The following is a 22,610-nucleotide window of genomic DNA, read 5'->3' as shown; positions in this document are numbered from 1 at the left end:
TTAAAAAGATAGAGGGTCATGGTATTGGGGGGTGCTATGTTAAGTTGGATGGCTGTACCAAAGGAAACAGAAAGTTAGTACAAATGGGATTAAGTCAGAGTGGGGAAATGTAAGTGGAGTGCCTTAACGCTCTGTCCTGGTACCTCTGTTATTCATAATATATATAAATGATTTAGATTCAGGTTTGAGCAGCAACATTTTCAAATTTGCTGATGATACTAAAACCTGGAGGGCAATAAACACGGAAAAAGGCTTAAAATCACTTCAAGACGATCTTTGGGTTTAGAAATGGTCAAAACTTAGCAGATGCAGTTTAAATGTTGACAAATGTAAGGTTTTGAGGCTAGGAAATGATGAAAGAGTTATAAGATAAGTGTGAGATGGTGTTGAGATTGCGAAAGAGGTTTGGGAGTTATACAACAAATACAAATATTTATTCAGATAAAGCCCATACATACAAGGTAAGATACAAAAGTTGATGGATTTATAGATAGAGCTAGCACATACAATTCCAATAGATACTATAACGAAAAGCGTTTCGGGCAGGAAAAACACTAACACTAAAACTTAATACTAATTGAGATTAAAGTATAAATTGTGTTGAGAAAAAATAAGAAAAAAATGTAAAAAAGGGGAGGGGGAGGGTTAAAACATGGCAGAAAAAAAAACAAAAATACAATTTGGTCAACAATCAGTATTGTTTAAACAAGAAGACATGGGTTGACATTTTGGGGGTGAAGTAGGTTACATTGAGTTAATTAGTTTGTACTTAGTTTTTATCTTGAACTGGATGGGAGAGGTACAGTCTTTAACATAATTGGGAAGGTCATTCCCCATTCGAGGTCCCTTGATTTGTAAAGCATTTCTAGTTTGACTAAGTCGTACTCTTGCAATATCAAATAGGTATTTGTTTCTGGTGTGGTGCTCATGGGATCTGTTACAACCTTCTTGGAAGCTTTTAAGGTCAGGATTGACATTACAGTTCAGCGTTTTATATATATAAAATACACATTAGAGGATGTGCAGGGACTTAATATCTAACATATTAATTTGAGTAATGGTACCGAGTGATGTCTGGGGCCAGAGTTAGATATTGTCCTAATAGCTTATGATTATGATTAGTAAGAATTTAAAAACATGAGATCAATGCATGAATGTTCGTAATACGGCAAAAAGGACACAGGACGTTAGTAACAAGACACCTGGTGTTGTTCTTCAGTTATATCTTTATCTGGTTTGGCCCCTTTTGATTATGCAGTTCAATTTTGCTTGCCGTACTATAGAATGGATATAAATTCACTTGAAGGTGTTTAGCGTAGGATGACAAAGTTAATTCCCCAAATTAGTTACCTGTCATATGAAGCTTAAATTGCATTACACACATAAATCACAATTAAGGCAGCGTCTGGGATCCTCTCGAACGTAGGTTCGAACCCTCATCAGGGTCCTTGTGGATTTGTTGACTTATATTGCATTCACTGGAAAGACGAAGAGTTAGGGTTGATATGATGGAGGTTTACAAGTGGATGAATTTATATAACAAAGGAGATATTAATAGGGTATTATAAAGTATCAGCACAAGAAAAAACAGGAACCAATGTTTTGAGGTATATACATACTCAGTGGTTATCTTGAGATGATTTCGGGGCTTTTAGTGTCCCCGCGGCCCGGTCCTTGACCAGGCCTCCACCCCCAGGAAGCAGCCTGTGACAGCTGACTAACTCCCAGGTACTTATTTACTGCTAGGTAACAGGGGCATTCAGGGTGAAAGAAACTTTGCCCATTTGTTTCTGCCTCGTGCGGGAATCGAACCCGCGCCACAGAATTACGAGTCCTGCGCGCTATCCACCAGGCTACGAGGCCCCTTAAACAGTTACCTTTCTTCCTATGTTTTTATTTAGGTTATGCAATTCAGTTTTGTCTATACTCCGTACTATAAAATGGATCTAAATTCAATAGAATGCGCCCAGCGAGGGTTGACAAATTAATCCCTCAAATTAGAAACCTGTTTTATGAAGAAAGATTGACCAAGCTTAAATTACATTCTCCAGAAAGTCAAAGAATTAACTGTGTTTGAGAAAAACATAAAAAGAAAGGTAAATTCAGAGGGCCTATTGGTCAATACGAGGCTGCTCCTATTTATAACCACCCAATCCAAGTTTAGTTCTAAGTTTAGATTTAGGAAAGACTTGGGTAAATACTGGTTCGGTAACAGGGTTGTTGATTTGTTGAAACCAATTACCACGTAACGTGGTGGAGGTGGGGTCCCTCGATTGTTTCAAGCGCGGGTTGGACAAGTATATGAGTGGGATTGGAGCTGCCTCGTATGGGCCAATAGGCCTTCTGCAGTTGCCTTTGTTCTTATGTTCATAATCCGTCTCATATACATGTCCAACCCACGCTTGAAACAATCGAGGGACCCCACCTCCACACCTTTACGCGGTAACTGGTTCCACAAATCAACAACCCTGTATTTACCCAAGTCTTTCCTAAATCTAAACTTTTCCAATTTATACCTATTGTTTCGCGTTCTATCTTGTGTTGATACTTTTAATACTCCATTAATATCCCCTTTGTTATGTCCATTCATCCACTTGTAAACCTCTATCATGTCACCCCCTAACTCTTTGCCTTTCCAGTGAATGCAATTTAAGCTGTGTTAATCTTTCTTCATAGGAAAGATTTCTAATTTGGGGAATTAACTTTTTCATTCTACGCTGGACACGTTCAAGTAAATTTATATCCATTCCATAGTACTGCGACCAAAACTGAACTGCATAATCTAAATGGGGCCTAACCATAGCCCCATTGGTTATAGCTATAGCTATATATCTATATGTAGCTATATATCTATATTTACCTATATATATAGCTAAGATATTGCTGAAGAACAACACCAGGTGTCTTGTTACTAATACGTCGATTAATAAATCCCAGTGTCCTATTTGCTTATTACGAACATTCATGCATTGATCCTTTGGTTTTAAATTCTTACTAATCATAACTGATTGAAGTGTACAGTAAAACAAGTTAATGAAGGGCCATAACAAAGGAGATATTAATATGGTATAAAAAGAATCACACAAGTCAGGACCCGGAACAATAGGTATAAATGAATAAGTTTTGGTTTATAAAAAAACTGTGTTAATACTAGTTCGGTAACATGGTTGTTGATTTGTGGAAGCAATTACCATGTAACGTAGTGTAGGTGGGGGTCCCTTGATTGCCTCAATCTTGTGTTGGACACATATATGAGTGGGATTGGGTGGTTATAAATAGGAGAAGCATCGTATGGGCCAAAAGGCCCTCTGCAGTTACCTTTATTCTTATGCTCCTTTGTCTAATAGTTAAAGAATGTCATATCTGTGGAACATATGCAGAGGCGTCATTATTATACTACTTGTTGGAATGTGAAACAACTGAAGCCCTGCGCATCAAACTCAACATTTAATTATCATTATCAGTTAGATTAGATGCAAAATCCACAGCAATCCTTTTCTGACTATAATGGTCAGAAAAGTAGTTGAAGAATGGGACACACTAGTGAACACTGAATCTACATCCACCACCAAAAAATTATTATTAAAACAAGACTAGAAGCAGTGTGCTAAAAAAAGAAGTGAAAAAGAAATGAGGGTAAAGAAGGAAACTTCTACTTCCATTTAACGCTTTTACTGAAATATCACAGTAACAAGGTTTTCGAGAAAAACACGAACTCATTGGCGAACTCACTATATCCCGTGCTATACGGGCATTTAGTTTTCAATAGCTAAATCTAAACAACAACAACAACAGCTCCAGCATCTCATCCCGGTCTCCCCTACTTACAGTGACCAAACATCTTACATGTGACCTACATCCCCCTCACCTGTTTTATATAATAGAAAGCCAAGAACATAAATACCAGAGCCAAAAACATAAATACCAGAGAGCCAACAACATAAGCACCAGAGAGCTAACATCATAATTACCAGGGAGCTGAAACTGCCATCTCTTTATTTACAGTGTTCCTTTGATTGGGAAAAACTTCAGTAAACATAGAAATATGAATAACTACACCATGGTAGTATATACTTCTAAAAAGCCTTTCGAGTGCCCAGAGTGTCGAAAAAGATTCAGTAATCACAGGAAAATGGATAAACACATGATGGTGTGTACAGGTGAGAAACCTGACGAATGCCCAAAGTATGGAAAAAGAAAAAAATCATAGGAAAATGAATAAACACATGATAGTGTATACTCGTTAGAAACCATGTGTGTCCAGAGTGTCGGAAAAGATTTAGTAAAAAGAGAAAACACATGAAGCTTTGTACGGGTGAGAAATCTCATGAGTGTCCAGAATGTGGTTTCTGAACCACCATGAAGACTCCAGAAGATTCAGAGAAAAAGTATCTCTGAAGATTCACAGAATGGTACATACAGGTGAAAAACCTAACGAATGTCCCGAGTGTGGAAAACGTTTTTATAAATTGGGAAATATGGACAGACACCACTGCATTCCGGTGAGAAATCGTTAAGGAATGACCATTGCACTAAAAAGATCAATGATCACAGTGGTACAATGAAACATAAACGTGTTTATACGGGTGAGACCTTTTACAAGTGTCCCCAGTGTGGAAAAAGTTTTTGCTATCTTGGAAATACGAATTAACACATGAAGGTGCATGCATATATCGTATTAGAAATATGAGTCCTTTTATATATAGCACAAGAGAACTAACGAATTTTTATGCACTAGATGATTTGTTAAATCATGCCATGTATAGTCCTGGTGAAAGCAATAAAAATCTAATTTCATCCCAAAATATATTGTTTTATTCCATCTCCAAATTATTTGTTTCTCTTAATGTTTCAATTAAAATTTTTTTGATAACTTGTTATTTTCAGGATTAAAAAGGGTTTTGTGATAACTTATCTTATATGTAAAAAAAATAGAATCTTGAAACCAGTTATATTTCCTAAGGTATCCCAGCTGGTTGGTATCAGCAAGTGAGCAGCTGATTTACTTGAGTAATCTCTCAATTTTCGACAGTTCAACACTAACTACGGAGATTACGGACTCCTCAGACTAGGAAACCTACTAAGAAAGTAGGATTTCTTAGTAGCTCCACCGCCGCACAACAAATACGACACCAACTCGGTACAAGACCTCCTCATGGAGGCCACCACACCAAACTCCAACGACAGCACGGCTGTCGGAAGACCTAGAGGTCAACACTAATCCCCCCAGTTCCAAAACTAGGACAGCTTGCCCTCTAGGACTGAAAACCACCATGAAGACCCCAGACCTCTTGTATCAGCTATTGATACAGATAATAGTTCCAAAGACCCTCCCCGTACGGGCTCACCATAGCCCAGATAGGACAGATAATGACGAAAAGATAAATAGTATTTTTAATAAATATTTTATCTGTATTTACTAAAGAGGAACGTAACTCTATGCCTTCGGCCGAATAAGGCCGAATAAAGTGAGAGAGAACGCGGAATGGTTGACTAGTTTAACACTTAGGAGGGATGATGTTATTAAACAATAGTGAAACTCAAATCAAACAAATCCCCAGGGCCCGCCGAAGTGTTTACCAGGGTGACCAAAGAATGCTAAGAGGAGCTTTGCGATCCCTTGTCTACCACATATAATAAATCATTAGAGTCAGGCAGAGTGCCAGAGTCGTGGATGGCTGCTAATGTGTACCAATTTTTAAGAAAGGAGATAGATAACTTGCATCAAACAATCTACCAATTAGCCTAACGTCAATTTTGGAATAGTTACTTGAATCGATTTTCGCAAATACCATTCATTATCATCTTGAAAAACATAAATTAGAAAATAATTCAAATTTGCTATCATTTTATATCAGCATAGCTGTGTACCTTGAATTTAGCAAAGTTTTTGATAGAGTGCCACATGGAAGACTGGTTAAAAAGGTAGAGGGTCATGGTATTGGGGGGTGCTATGTTAAGTTGGATGGCTGTACCAAAGGAAACAGAAAGTGAGTACAAATGGGATTAAGTCAGTGTGGGGAAATGTAAGTGGAGTGCCTTAACGCTCTGTCCTGGTACCTCTGTTATTCATAATATATATAAATGATTTAGATTCAGGTTTGAGCAGCAACATTTTCAAATTTGCTGATGATACTAAAACCTGGAGGGCAATAAACACGGAAAAAGCCTTACAATCACTTCAAGACGATCTTAGGGTTTAGAAATGGTCAAAAGCTTAGCAGATGCAGTTTAAATGTTGACAAATGTAAGGTTTTGAGGCTAGGAAATGATGAAAGAGTTATAAGATAAGAGTGAGATGGTGTTGAGATTGCGAAAGAGGTTTGGGAGTTATACAACAAATACAAATATTTATTCAGATAAAGTCCATACATACAAGGTAAGATACAAAAGTTGATGGATTTATAGATAGAGCTAGCACATACAATTCCAATAGATACTATAACGAAAAGCGTTTCGGGCAGGAAAAACACTAAGACTAAAACTTAATACTAATTGAGATTAAAGTATAAATTGTGTTGAGAAAAAATAAGAAAAAAATGTAAAAAAGGGGAGGGGGAGGGGGAAAACATGGCAGAAAAAAAACAAAAATACAATTTGGTCAACAATCAGTATTGTTTAAACAAGAAGACATGGGTTGACATTTTGGGGGTGAAGTAGGTTACATTGAGTTAATTAGTTTGTACTTAGTTTTTATCTTGAACTGGTTGGGAGAGGTACTGTCTTTAACATAATTGGGAAGGTCATTCCGCATTCGAGGTCCCTTGATTTGCAAAGCATTTCTAGTTTGACTAAGTCGTACTCTTGCAATATCAAATAGGTATTTGTTTCTGGTGTGGTGCTCATGGGATCTGTTACAACCTTCTTGGAAGCTTTTAAGGTCAGGATTGACATTACAGTTCAGCGTTTTATATATATAAAATACACATTAAAGGATGTGCAGGGACTTAATATCTAACATATTAGTTTGAGTAATGGTACCGAGTGATGTCTGGGGCCAGAGTTAGATATTGTCCTAATAGCTTATGATTATGATTAGTAAGAATTTAAAAACATAAGATCAATGCATGAATGTTCGTAATACGGCAAAAAGGACACAGGACGTTAGTAACAAGACACCTGGTGTTGTTCTTCAGTTATATCTTTATCTGGTTTGGCCCCTTTTGATTATGCAGTTCAATTTTGCTTGCCGTACTATAGAATGGATATAAATTCACTTGAAGGTGTTTAGCGTAGGATGACAAAGTTAATTCCCCAAATTAGTTACCTGTCATATGAAGCTTAAATTGCATTACACACATAAATCACAATTAAGGCAGCGTCTGGGATCCTCTCGAACGTAGGTTCGAACCCTCATCAGGGTCCTTGTGGATTTGTTGACTTATATTGCATTCACTGGAAAGACGAAGAGTTAGGGTTGATATGATGGAGGTTTACAAGTGGATGAATTTATATAACAAAGGAGATATTAATAGGGTATTATAAAGTATCAGCACAAGAAAAAACAGGAACCAATGTTTTGAGGTATATACATACACAGTGGTTATCTTGAGATGATTTCGGGGCTTTTAGTGTCCCCGCGGCCCGGTCCTTGACCAGGCCTCCACCCCCAGGAAGCAGCCTGTGACAGCTGACTAACTCCCAGGTACTTATTTACTGCTAGGTAACAGGGGCATTCAGGGTGAAAGAAACTTTGCCCATTTGTTTCTGCCTCGTGCGGGAATCGAACCCGCGCCACAGAATTACGAGTCCTGCGCGCTATCCACCAGGCTACGAGGCCCCTTAAACAGTTACCTTTCTTCCTATGTTTTTATTTAGGTTATGCAGTTCAGTTTTGTCTATACTCCGTACTATAAAATGGATCTAAATTCAATAGAATGCGCCCAGCGAGGGTTGACAAATTAATCCCTCAAATTAGAAACCTGTTTTATGAAGAAAGATTGACCAAGCTTAAATTACATTCTCCAGAAAGTCAAAGAATTAACTGTGTTTGAGAAAAACATAAAAAGAAAGGTAAATTCAGAGGGCCTATTGGTCAATACGAGGCTGCTCCTATTTATAACCACCCAATCCAAGTTTAGTTCTAAGTTTAGATTTAGGAAAGACTTGGGTAAATACTGGTTCGGTAACAGGGTTGTTGATTTGTTGAAACCAATTACCACGTAACGTGGTGGAGGTGGGGTCCCTCGATTGTTTCAAGCGCGGGTTGGACAAGTATATGAGTGGGATTGGGTGGTTATAAATTGGAGCTGCCTCGTATGGGCCAATAGGCCTTCTGCAGTTGCCTTTGTTCTTATGTTCATAATCCGTCTCATATACATGTCCAACCCACGCTTGAAACAATCGAGGGACCCCACCTCCACACCTTTACGCGGTAACTGGTTCCACAAATCAACAACCCTGTATTTACCCAAGTCTTTCCTAAATCTAAACTTTTCCAATTTATACCTATTGTTTCGCGTTCTATCTTGTGTTGATACTTTTAATACTCCATTAATATCCCCTTTGTTATGTCCATTCATCCACTTGTAAACCTCTATCATGTCACCCCCTAACTCTTTGCCTTTCCAGTGAATGCAATTTAAGCTGTGTTAATCTTTCTTCATAGGAAAGATTTCTAATTTGGGGAATTAACTTTTTCATTCTACGCTGGACACGTTCAAGTAAATTTATATCCATTCCATAGTACTGCGACCAAAACTGAACTGCATAATCTAAATGGGGCCTAACCATAGCCCCATTGGTTATAGCTATAGCTATATATCTATATGTAGCTATATATCTATATTTACCTATATATATAGCTAAGATATTGCTGAAGAACAACACCAGGTGTCTTGTTACTAATACTTCGATTAATAAATCCCAGTGTCCTATTTGCTTATTACGAACATTCATGCATTGATCCTTTGGTTTTAAATTCTTACTAATCATAACTGATTGAAGTGTACAGTAAAACAAGTTAATGAAGGGCCATAACAAAGGAGATATTAATATGGTATAAAAAGAATCACACAAGTCAGGACCCGGAACAATAGGTATAAATGAATAAGTTTTGGTTCATAAAAAAACTGTGTTAATACTAGTTCGGTAACATGGTTGTTGATTTGTGGAAGCAATTACCATGTAACGTAGTGTAGGTGGGGGTCCCTTGATTGCCTCAATCTTGTGTTGGACACATATGAGTGGGATTGGGTGGTTATAAATAGGAGAAGCATCGTATGGGCCAAAAGGCCCTCTGCAGTTACCTTTATTCTTATGCTCCTTTGTCTAATAGTTAAAGAATGTCATATCTGTGGAACATATGCAGAGGCGTCATTATTATACTACTTGTTGGAATGTGAAACAACTGAAGCCCTGCGCATCAAACTCAACATTTAATTATCATTATCAGTTAGATTAGATGCAAAATCCACAGCAATCCTTTTCTGACTATAATGGTCAGAAAAGTAGTTGAAGAATGGGACACACTAGTGAACACTGAATCTACATCCACCACCAAAAAATTATTATTAAAACAAGACTAGAAGCAGTGTGCTAAAAAAAGAAGTGAAAAAGAAATGAGGGTAAAGAAGGAAACTTCTACTTCCATATAACGCTTTTACTGAAATATCACAGTAACAAGGTTTTCGAGAAAAACACGAACTCATTGGCGAACTCACTATATCCCGTGCTATACGGGCATTTAGTTTTCAATAGCTAAATCTAAACAACAACAACAACAGCTCCAGCATCTCATCCCGGTCTCCCCTACTTACAGTGACCAAACATCTTACATGTGACGTACATCCCCCTCACCTGTTTTATATAATAGAAAGCCAAGAACATAAATACCAGAGAGCCAAAAACATAAATACCAGAGAGCCAACAACATAATCACCAGAGAGCTAACATCATAATTACCAGGGAGCTGAAACTGCCATCTCTTTATTTACAGTGTTCCTTTGATTGGGAAAAGCTTCAGTAAACATAGAAATATGAATAACTACACCATGGTAGTATATACTTCTAAAAAGCCTTTCGAGTGCCCAGAGTGTCGAAAAAGATTCAGTAATCACAGGAAAATGGATAAACACATGATGGTGTGTACAGGTGAGAAACCTGACGAATGCCCAAAGTATGGAAAAAGAAAAAGATCATAGGAAAATGAATAAACACATGATAGTGTATACTCGTTAGAAACCATGTGTGTCCAGAGTGTCGGAAAAGATTTAGTAAAAAGAGAAAAACACATGAAGCTTTGTACGGGTGAGAAATCTCATGAGTGTCCAGAATGTGTTTTCTGAACCACCATGAAGACTCCAGAAGATTCAGAGAAAAAGTATCTCTGAAGATTCACAGAATGGTACATACAGGTGAAAAACCTAACGAATGTCCCGAGTGTGGAAAACGTTTTTATAAATTGGGAAATATGGACAGACACCACTGCATTCCGGTGAGAAATCGTTAAGGAATGACCATTGCACTAAAAAGATCAATGATCACAGTGGTACAATGAAACATAAACGTGTTTATACGGGTGAGACCTTTTACAAGTGTCCCCAGTGTGGAAAAAGTTTTTGCTATCTTGGAAATACGAATTAACACATGAAGGTGCATGCATATATCGTATTAGAAATATGAGTCCTTTTATATATAGCACAAGAGAACTAACGAATTTTTATGCACTAGATGATTTGTTAAATCATGCCATGTATAGTCCTGGTGAAAGCAATAAAAATCTAATTTCATCCCAAAATATATTGTTTTATTCCATCTCCAAATTATTTGTTTCTCTTAATGTTTCAATTAAAATTTTTTTGATAACTTGTTATTTTCAGGATTAAAAAGGGTTTTGTGATAACTTATCTTATATGTAAAAAAAATAGAATCTTGAAACCAGTTATATTTCCTAAGGTATCCCAGCTGGTTGGTATCAGCAAGTGAGCAGCTGATTTACTTGAGTAATCTCTCAATTTTCGACAGTTCAACACTAACTACGGAGATTACGGACTCCTCAGACTAGGAAACCTACTAAGAAAGTAGGATTTCTTAGTAGCTCCACCGCCGCACAACAAATACGACACCAACTTGGTACAAGACCTCCTCATGGAGGCCACCACACCAAACTCCAACGACAGCACGGCTGTCGGAAGACCTAGAGGTCAACACTAATCCCACCAGTTCCAAAACTAGGACAGCTTGCCCTTTAGGACTGAAAACCACCATGAAGATCCCAGACCTCTTGTATCAGCTATTGATACAGATAATAGTTCCAAAGACCCTCCCCGTACGGGCTCACCATAGCCCAGATAGGACAGATAATGACGAAAAGATAAATAGTATTTTTAATAAATATTTTATCTGTATTTACTAAAGAGGAACGTAACTCTATGCCTTCGGCCGAATAAGGCCGAATAAAGTGAGAGAGAACGCGGAATGGTTGACTAGTTTAACACTTAGGAGGGATGATGTTATTAAACAATAGTGAAACTCAAATCAAACAAATCCCCAGGGCCCGCCGAAGTGTTTACCAGGGTGACCAAAGAATGCTAAGAGGAGCTTTGCGATCCCTTGTCTACCACATATAATAAATCATTAGAGTCAGGCAGAGTGCCAGAGTCGTGGATGGCTGCTAATGTGTACCAATTTTTAAGAAAGGAGATAGATAACTTGCATCAAACAATCTACCAATTAGCCTAACGTCAATTTTGGAATAGTTACTTGAATCGATTTTCGCAAATACCATTCATTATCATCTTGAAAAACATAAATTAGAAAATAATTCAAATTTGCTATCATTTTATATCAGCATAGCTGTGTACCTTGAATTTAGCAAAGTTTTTGATAGAGTGCCACATGGAAGACTGGTTAAAAAGATAGAGGGTCATGGTATTGGGGGGTGCTATGTTAAGTTGGATGGCTGTACCAAAGGAAACAGAAAGTGAGTACAAATGGGATTAAGTCAGTGTGGGGAAATGTAAGTGGAGTGCCTTAACGCTCTGTCCTGGTACCTCTGTTATTCATAATATATATAAATGATTTAGATTCAGGTTTGAGCAGCAACATTTTCAAATTTGCTGATGATACTAAAACCTGGAGGGCAATAAACACGGAAAAAGCCTTACAATCACTTCAAGACGATCTTAGGGTTTAGAAATGGTCAAAAGCTTAGCAGATGCAGTTTAAATGTTGACAAATGTAAGGTTTTGAGGCTAGGAAATGATGAAAGAGTTATAAGATAAGAGTGAGATGGTGTTGAGATTGCGAAAGAGGTTTGGGAGTTATACAACAAATACAAATATTTATTCAGATAAAGTCCATACATACAAGGTAAGATACAAAAGTTGATGGATTTATAGATAGAGCTAGCACATACAATTCCAATAGATACTATAACGAAAAGCGTTTCGGGCAGGAAAAACACTAAGACTAAAACTTAATACTAATTGAGATTAAAGTATAAATTGTGTTGAGAAAAAATAAGAAAAAAATGTAAAAAAGGGGAGGGGGAGGGGGAAAACATGGCAGAAAAAAAACAAAAATACAATTTGGTCAACAATCAGTATTGTTTAAACAAGAAGACATGGGTTGACATTTTGGGGGTGAAGTAGGTTACATTGAGTTAATTAGTTTGTACTTAGTTTTTATCTTGAACTGGTTGGGAGAGGTACTGTCTTTAACATAATTGGGAAGGTCATTCCGCATTCGAGGTCCCTTGATTTGCAAAGCATTTCTAGTTTGACTAAGTCGTACTCTTGCAATATCAAATAGGTATTTGTTTCTGGTGTGGTGCTCATGGGATCTGTTACAACCTTCTTGGAAGCTTTTAAGGTCAGGATTGACATTACAGTTCAGCGTTTTATATATATAAAATACACATTAAAGGATGTGCAGGGACTTAATATCTAACATATTAGTTTGAGTAATGGTACCGAGTGATGTCTGGGGCCAGAGTTAGATATTGTCCTAATAGATTATGATTATGATTAGTAAGAATTTAAAAACATAAGATCAATGCATGAATGTTCGTAATACGGCAAAAAGGACACAGGACGTTAGTAACAAGACACCTGGTGTTGTTCTTCAGTTATATCTTTATCTGGTTTGGCCCCTTTTGATTATGCAGTTCAATTTTGCTTGCCGTACTATAGAATGGATATAAATTCATTTGAAGGTGTTTAGCGTAGGATGACAAAGTTAATTCCCCAAATTAGTTACCTGTCATATGAAGCTTAAATTGCATTACACACATAAATCACAATTAAGGCAGCGTCTGGGATCCTCTCGAACGTAGGTTCGAACCCTCATCAGGGTCCTTGTGGATTTGTTGACTTATATTGCATTCACTGGAAAGACGAAGAGTTAGGGTTGATATGATGGAGGTTTACAAGTGGATGAATTTATATAACAAAGGAGATATTAATAGGGTATTATAAAGTATCAGCACAAGAAAAAACAGGAACCAATGTTTTGAGGTATATACATACACAGTGGTTATCTTGAGATGATTTCGGGGCTTTTAGTGTCCCCGCGGCCCGGTCCTTGACCAGGCCTCCACCCCCAGGAAGCAGCCTGTGACAGCTGACTAACTCCCAGGTACTTATTTACTGCTAGGTAACAGGGGCATTCAGGGTGAAAGAAACTTTGCCCATTTGTTTCTGCCTCGTGCGGGAATCGAACCCGCGCCACAGAATTACGAGTCCTGCGCGCTATCCACCAGGCTACGAGGCCCCTTAAACAGTTACCTTTCTTCCTATGTTTTTATTTAGGTTATGCAGTTCAGTTTTGTCTATACTCCATACTATAAAATGGATCTAAATTCAATAGAATGCGCCCAGCGAGGGTTGACAAATTAATCCCTCAAATTAGAAACCTGTTTTATGAAGAAAGATTGACCAAGCTTAAATTACATTCTCCAGAAAGTCAAAGAATTAACTGTGTTTGAGAAAAACATAAAAAGAAAGGTAAATTCAGAGGGCCTATTGGTCAATACGAGGCTGCTCCTATTTATAACCACCCAATCCAAGTTTAGTTCTAAGTTTAGATTTAGGAAAGACTTGGGTAAATACTGGTTCGGTAACAGGGTTGTTGATTTGTTGAAACCAATTACCACGTAACGTGGTGGAGGTGGGGTCCCTCGATTGTTTCAAGCGCGGGTTGGACAAGTATATGAGTGGGATTGGGTGGTTATAAATTGGAGCTGCCTCGTATGGGCCAATAGGCCTTCTGCAGTTGCCTTTGTTCTTATGTTCATAATCCGTCTCATATACATGTCCAACCCACGCTTGAAACAATCGAGGGACCCCACCTCCACACCTTTACGCGGTAACTGGTTCCACAAATCAACAACCCTGTATTTACCCAAGTCTTTCCTAAATCTAAACTTTTCCAATTTATACCTATTGTTTCGCGTTCTATCTTGTGTTGATACTTTTAATACTCCATTAATATCCCCTTTGTTATGTCCATTCATCCACTTGTAAACCTCTATCATGTCACCCCCTAACTCTTTGCCTTTCCAGTGAATGCAATTTAAGCTGTGTTAATCTTTCTTCATAGGAAAGATTTCTAATTTGGGGAATTAACTTTTTCATTCTACGCTGGACACGTTCAAGTAAATTTATATCCATTCCATAGTACTGCGACCAAAACTGAACTGCATAATCTAAATGGGGCCTAACCATAGCCCCATTGGTTATAGCTATAGCTATATATCTATATGTAGCTATATATCTATATTTACCTATATATATAGCTAAGATATTGCTGAAGAACAACACCAGGTGTCTTGTTACTAATACTTCGATTAATAAATCCCAGTGTCCTATTTGCTTATTACGAACATTCATGCATTGATCCTTTGGTTTTAAATTCTTACTAATCATAACTGATTGAAGTGTACAGTAAAACAAGTTAATGAAGGGCCATAACAAAGGAGATATTAATATGGTATAAAAAGAATCACACAAGTCAGGACCCGGAACAATAGGTATAAATGAATAAGTTTTGGTTTATAAAAAAACTGTGTTAATACTAGTTCGGTAACATGGTTGTTGATTTGTGGAAGCAATTACCATGTAACGTAGTGTAGGTGGGGGTCCCTTGATTGCCTCAATCTTGTGTTGGACACATATGAGTGGGATTGGGTGGTTATAAATAGGAGAAGCATCGTATGGGCCAAAAGGCCCTCTGCAGTTACCTTTATTCTTATGCTCCTTTGTCTAATAGTTAAAGAATGTCATATCTGTGGAACATATGCAGAGGCGTCATTATTATACTACTTGTTGGAATGTGAAACAACTGAAGCCCTGCGCATCAAACTCAACATTTAATTATCATTATCAGTTAGATTAGATGCAAAATCCACAGCAATCCTTTTCTGACTATAATGGTCAGAAAAGTAGTTGAAGAATGGGACACACTAGTGAACACTGAATCTACATCCACCACCAAAAAATTATTATTAAAACAAGACTAGAAGCAGTGTGCTAAAAAAAGAAGTGAAAAAGAAATGAGGGTAAAGAAGGAAACTTCTACTTCCATTTAACGCTTTTACTGAAATATCACAGTAACAAGGTTTTCGAGAAAAACACGAACTCATTGGCGAACTCACTATATCCCGTGCTATACGGGCATTTAGTTTTCAATAGCTAAATCTAAACAACAACAACAACAGCTCCAGCATCTCATCCCGGTCTCCCCTACTTACAGTGACCAAACATCTTACATGTGACGTACATCCCCCTCACCTGTTTTATATAATAGAAAGCCAAGAACATAAATACCAGAGAGCCAAAAACATAAATACCAGAGAGCCAACAACATAAGCACCAGAGAGCTAACATCATAATTACCAGGGAGCTGAAACTGCCATCTCTTTATTTACAGTGTTCCTTTGATTGGGAAAAGCTTCAGTAAACATAGAAATATGAATAACTACACCATGGTAGTATATACTTCTAAAAAGCCTTTCGAGTGCCCAGAGTGTCGAAAAAGATTCAGTAATCACAGGAAAATGGATAAACACATGATGGTGTGTACAGGTGAGAAACCTGACGAATGCCCAAAGTATGGAAAAAGAAAAAGATCATAGGAAAATGAATAAACACATGATAGTGTATACTCGTTAGAAACCATGTGTGTCCAGAGTGTCGGAAAAGATTTAGTAAAAAGAGAAAAACACATGAAGCTTTGTACGGGTGAGAAATCTCATGAGTGTCCAGAATGTGGTTTCTGAACCACCATGAAGACTCCAGAAGATTCAGAGAAAAAGTATCTCTGAAGATTCACAGAATGGTACATACAGGTGAAAAACCTAACGAATGTCCCGAGTGTGGAAAACGTTTTTATAAATTGGGAAATATGGACAGACACCACTGCATTCCGGTGAGAAATCGTTAAGGAATGACCATTGCACTAAAAAGATCAATGATCACAGTGGTACAATGAAACATAAACGTGTTTATACGGGTGAGACCTTTTACAAGTGTCCCCAGTGTGGAAAAAGTTTTTGCTATCTTGGAAATACGAATTAACACATGAAGGTGCATGCATATATCGTATTAGAAATATGAGTCCTTTTATATATAGCACAAGAGAACTAACGAATTTTTATGCACTAGATGATTTGTTAAATCATGCCATGTATAGTCCTGGTGAAAGCAATAAAAATCTAATTTCATCCCAAAATATATTGTTTTATTCCATCTCCAAATTATTTGTTTCTCTTAATGTTTCAATTAAAATTTTTTTGATAACTTGTTATTTTCAGGATTAAAAAGGGTTTTGTGATAACTTATCTTATATGTAAAAAAAATAGAATCTTGAAACCAGTTATATTTCCTAAGGTATCCCAGCTGGTTGGTATCAGCAAGTGAGCAGCTGATTTACTTGAGTAATCTCTCAATTTTCGACAGTTCAACACTAACTACGGAGATTACGGACTCCTCAGACTAGGAAACCTACTAAGAAAGTAGGATTTCTTAGTAGCTCCACCGCCGCACAACAAATACGACACCAACTCGGTACAAGACCTCCTCATGGAGGCCACCACACCAAACTCCAACGACAGCACGGCTGTCGGAAGACCTAGAGGTCAACACTAATCCCACCAGTTCCAAAACTAGGACAGCTTGCCCTTTAGGACTGAAAACCACCATGAAGACCCCAGACCTCTTGTATCAGCTATTGATACAGATAATAGTTCCAAAGACCCTCCCCGTACGGGCTCACCATAGCCCAGATAGGACAGATAATGACGAAAAGATAAATAGTATTTTTAATAAATATTTTATCTGTATTTACTAAAGAGGAACGTAACTCTATGCCTTCGGCCGAATAAGGCCGAATAAAGTGAGAGAGAACGCGGAATGGTTGACTAGTTTAACACTTAGGAGGGATGATGTTATTAAACAATAGTGAAACTCAAATCAAACAAATCCCCAGGGCCCGCCGAAGTGTTTACCAGGGTGACCAAAGAATGCTAAGAGGAGCTTTGCGATCCCTTGTCTACCACATATAATAAATCATTAGAGTCAGGCAGAGTGCCAGAGTCGTGGATGGCTGCTAATGTGTACCAATTTTTAAGAAAGGAGATAGATAACTTGCATCAAACAATCTACCAATTAGCCTAACGTCAATTTTGGAATAGTTACTTGAATCGATTTTCGCAAATACCATTCATTATCATCTTGAAAAACATAAATTAGAAAATAATTCAAATTTGCTATCATTTTATATCAGCATAGCTGTGTACCTTGAATTTAGCAAAGTTTTTGATAGAGTGCCACATGGAAGACTGGTTAAAAAGATAGAGGGTCATGGTATTGGGGGGTGCTATGTTAAGTTGGATGGCTGTACCAAAGGAAACAGAAAGTGAGTACAAATGGGATTAAGTCAGTGTGGGGAAATGTAAGTGGAGTGCCTTAACGCTCTGTCCTGGTACCTCTGTTATTCATAATATATATAAATGATTTAGATTCAGGTTTGAGCAGCAACATTTTCAAATTTGCTGATGATACTAAAACCTGGAGGGCAATAAACACGGAAAAAGCCTTACAATCACTTCAAGACGATCTTAGGGTTTAGAAATGGTCAAAAGCTTAGCAGATGCAGTTTAAATGTTGACAAATGTAAGGTTTTGAGGCTAGGAAATGATGAAAGAGTTATAAGATAAGAGTGAGATGGTGTTGAGATTGCGAAAGAGGTTTGGGAGTTATACAACAAATACAAATATTTATTCAGATAAAGTCCATACATACAAGGTAAGATACAAAAGTTGATGGATTTATAGATAGAGCTAGCACATACAATTCCAATAGATACTATAACGAAAAGCGTTTCGGGCAGGAAAAACACTAAGACTAAAACTTAATACTAATTGAGATTAAAGTATAAATTGTGTTGAGAAAAAATAAGAAAAAAATGTAAAAAAGGGGAGGGGGAGGGGGAAAACATGGCAGAAAAAAAACAAAAATACAATTTGGTCAACAATCAGTATTGTTTAAACAAGAAGACATGGGTTGACATTTTGGGGGTGAAGTAGGTTACATTGAGTTAATTAGTTTGTACTTAGTTTTTATCTTGAACTGGTTGGGAGAGGTACTGTCTTTAACATAATTGGGAAGGTCATTCCGCATTCGAGGTCCCTTGATTTGCAAAGCATTTCTAGTTTGACTAAGTCGTACTCTTGCAATATCAAATAGGTATTTGTTTCTGGTGTGGTGCTCATGGGATCTGTTACAACCTTCTTGGAAGCTTTTAAGGTCAGGATTGACATTACAGTTCAGCGTTTTATATATATAAAATACACATAAGAGGATGTGCAGGGACTTAATATCTAACATATTAATTTGAGTAATGGTACCGAGTGATGTCTGGGGCCAGAGTTAGATATTGTCCTAATAGCTTATGATTATGATTAGTAAGAATTTAAAAACATAAGATCAATGCATGAATGTTCGTAATACGGCAAAAAGGACACAGGACGTTAGTAACAAAACACCTGGTGTTGTTCTTCAGTTATATCTTTATCTGGTTTGGCCCCTTTTGATTATGCAGTTCAATTTTGCTTGCCGTACTATAGAATGGATATAAATTCACTTGAAGGTGTTTAGCGTAGGATGACAAAGTTAATTCCCCAAATTAGTTACCTGTCATATGAAGCTTAAATTGCATTACACAGATAAATCACAATTAAGGCAGCATCTGGGAGCCTCTCGAACGTAGGTTCGAACCCTCATGAGGGTCCTTGTGGATTTGTTTACTTATATTGCATTCACTGAAAAGACGAAGAGTTAGGGTTGATATGATGGAGGTTTACAAGTGGATGAATTTATATAACAAAGGAGATAATAATAGGGTATTATAAAGTATCAGCACAAGAAAAAACAGGAACCAATGTTTTGAGGTATATACATACACAGTGGTTATCTTGAGATGATTTCGGGGCTTTTAGTGTCCCCGCGGCCCGGTCCTCGACCAGGCCTCCACCCCCAGGAAGCAGCCCGTGACAGCTGACTAACTCCCAGGTACCTATTTACTGCTAGGTAACAGGGGCATTCAGGGTGAAAGAAACTTTGCCCATTTGTTTCTGCCTCGTGCGGGAATCGAACCCGCGCCACAGAATTACGAGTCCTGCGCGCTATCCACCAGGCTACGAGGCCCCTTAAACAGTTACCTTTCTTCCTATCTTTTTATTTAGGTTATGCAGTTCAGTTTTGGCTATACTCAGTACTATAAAATGGATCTAAATTCAATAGAATGCGTCCAGCGAGGGTTGACAAATTAATCCCTCAAATTAGAAACCTGTCTTATGAAGAAAGATTGACCAAGCTTAAATTACATTCTCCAGAAAGTCAAAGAATTAACTGTTTGAGAAAAACATAAAAAGAAAGGTAAATTCAGAGGGCCTATTGGTCAATACGAGGCTGCTCCTATTTATAACCACCCAATCCAAGTTTAGTTCTAAGTTTAGATTTAGGAAAGACTTGGGTAAATACTGGTTCGGTAACAGGGTTGTTGATTTGTTGAAACCAATTACCATGTAACGTGGTGGAGGTGGGGTCCCTCGATTGTTTCAAGCGCGGGTTGGACAAGTATATGAGTGGGATTGGGTGGTTATAAATTGGAGCTGCCTCGCATGGGCCAATAGGCCTTCTGCAGTTGCCTTTGTTCTTATGTTCTTAATCCGTCTCATATACATGTCCAACCCACGCTTGAAACAATCGAGGGACCCCACCTCCACACCTTTACGCGGTAACTGGTTCCACAAATCAACAACCCTGTATTTACCCAAGTCTTTCCTAAATCTAAACTTTTCCAATTTATACCTATTGTTTCGCGTTCTATCTTGTGTTGATACTTTTAATACTCCATTAATATCCCCTTTGTTATGTCCATTCATCCACTTGTAAACCTCTATCATGTCACCCCCTAACTCTTTGCCTTTCCAGTGAATGCAATTTAAGCTGTGTTAATCTTTCTTCATAGGAAAAATTTCTAATTTGGGGAATTAACTTTTTCATCCTACGCTGGACACGTTCAAGTAAATTTATATCCATTCCATAGTACTGCGACCAAAACTGAACTGCATAATCTAAATGGGGCCTAACCATAGCCCCATTGGTTATAGCTATAGCTATATATCTATATGTAGCTATATATCTATATTTACCTATATATATAGCTAAGATATTGCTGAAGAACAACACCAGGTGTCTTGTTACTAATACTTCGATTAATAAATCCCAGTGTCCTATTTACTTATTACGAACATTCATGCATTGATCCTTTGGTTTTAAATTCTTACTAATCATAACTGATTGAAGTGTACAGTAAAACAAGTTAATGAAGGGCCATAACAAAGGAGATATTAATATGGTATAAAAAGAGTCACACAAGTCAGGACCCGGAACAATAGGTATAAATGAATAAGTTTTGGTTTATAAAAAAACTGTGTTAATACTAGTTCGGTAACATGGTTGTTGATTTGTGGAAGCAATTACCATGTAACGTAGGTGGGGGTCCCTTGATTGTCTCAATCATGTGTTGGACACATATATGAGTGGGATTGGGGGGTTATAAATAGGAGAAGCATCGTATGGGCCAAAAGGCCCTCTGCAGTTACCTTTATTCTTATGCTCCTTTGTCTAATAGTTAAAGAATGTCATATCTGTGGAACATATGCAGAGGCGTCATTATTATACTACTTGTTGGAATGTGAAACAACTGAAGCCCTGCGCATCAAACTCAACATTCAATTAACATTATCAGTTAGATTAGATGCAAAATCCACAGCAATCCTTTTCTGACTATAATGGTCAGAAAAGTAGTTGAAGAATGGGACACACTAGTGAACACTGAATCTACATCCACCACCAAAAAATTATTATTAAAAAAAGACTAGAAGCAGTGTGCTAAAAAAAGAAGTGAAAAAGAAATGGGGGTAAAGAAGGAAACTTCCACTTCCATTTAACGCTTTGACTGAAATATCACAGTAACAAGGTTTTCGAGAAAAACACGAACTCATTGGCGAACTCACTATATCCCGTGCTATACGGGCATTTAGTTTTCAATAGCTAAATCTAAACAACAGCAACAACAGCTCCAGCATCTCATCCCGGTCTTCCCTACTTACAGTGACCAAACATCTTACATGTGACGTACATCCCCCTCACCTGTTTTATATAATAGAAAGCCAAGAACATAAATACCAGAGAGCCAAAAACATAAATACCAGAGAGCCAACAACATAAACACCAGAGAGCTAACATCATAATTACCAGGGAGCTGAAACTGCCATCTCTTTATTTACAGTGTTCCTTTGATTGGGAAAAGCTTCAGTAAACATAGAAATATGAATAACTACACCATGGTAGTATATACTTCTAAAAAGCCTTTCGAGTGCCCAGAGTGTCGAAAAAGATTCAGTAATCACAGGAAAATGGATAAACACATGATGGTGTGTACAGGTGAGAAACCTGACGAATGCCCAAAGTATGGAAAAAGAAAAAGATCATAGGAAAATGAATAAACACATGATAGTGTATACTCGTTAGAAACCATGTGTGTCCAGAGTGTCGGAAAAGATTTAGAAAAAAGAGAAAAACACATGAAGCTTTGTACGGGTGAGAAATCTCATGAGTGTCCAGAATGTGGTTTCTGAACCACCATGAAGACTCCAGAAGATTCAGAGAAAAAGTATCTCTGAAGATTCACAGAATGGTACATACAGGTGAAAAACCTAACGAATATCCCGAGTGTGGAAAACGTTTTTATAAATTGGGAAATATGGACAGACACCGCTGCATTCCGGTGAGAAATCGTTAAGGAATGACCATTGCACTAAAAAGATCATTGATCACAGTGGTACAATGAAACATAAACGTGGTTATACTGGTGAGACCTTTTACAAGTGTCCCCAGTGTGGAAAATTTTTTGCTATCTTGGAAATACGAATTAACACATGAAGGTGCATGCATATATCGTATTAGAAATATGAGTCCTTTTATATATAGCACAAGAGAACTAACGAATTTTTATGCACTAGATGATTTGTTAAATCATGCTATGTATAGTCCTGGTGAAAGCAATAAAAATCTAATTTCATCCCAAAATATATTGTTTTA

The 22,610-nt window shown here is 37.5% G+C and overlaps 1 protein-coding gene across 1 annotated transcript in view; it reads left to right on the top strand.

The window, feature by feature from the left end:
• The window catches only part of LOC138367947 (zinc finger protein 30-like), an 82,934-nt gene that overhangs the window by 14,939 nt on the left and 45,385 nt on the right, over window positions 1-22,610 (top strand). Inside the window, exons 5-14 of the mRNA XM_069330232.1 lie at window positions 4,006-4,185; window positions 4,888-4,989; window positions 5,859-5,990; window positions 9,938-10,117; window positions 10,821-10,922; window positions 11,792-11,923; window positions 15,871-16,050; window positions 16,754-16,855; window positions 17,725-17,856; window positions 21,799-21,978. Of these exons, the coding sequence (XP_069186333.1) occupies window positions 4,006-4,185; window positions 4,888-4,989; window positions 5,859-5,990; window positions 9,938-10,117; window positions 10,821-10,922; window positions 11,792-11,923; window positions 15,871-16,050; window positions 16,754-16,855; window positions 17,725-17,856; window positions 21,799-21,978 (1,422 nt within the window). The remainder of the gene's footprint in view (window positions 1-4,005; window positions 4,186-4,887; window positions 4,990-5,858; window positions 5,991-9,937; window positions 10,118-10,820; window positions 10,923-11,791; window positions 11,924-15,870; window positions 16,051-16,753; window positions 16,856-17,724; window positions 17,857-21,798; window positions 21,979-22,610) is intronic.

This window comes from Procambarus clarkii, chromosome 3 (genome assembly GCF_040958095.1).
Source record: "Procambarus clarkii isolate CNS0578487 chromosome 3, FALCON_Pclarkii_2.0, whole genome shotgun sequence".
Taxonomy (NCBI): domain Eukaryota; kingdom Metazoa; phylum Arthropoda; class Malacostraca; order Decapoda; family Cambaridae; genus Procambarus; species Procambarus clarkii.
This window is presented reverse-complemented; position numbering and strand designations above follow the sequence as displayed.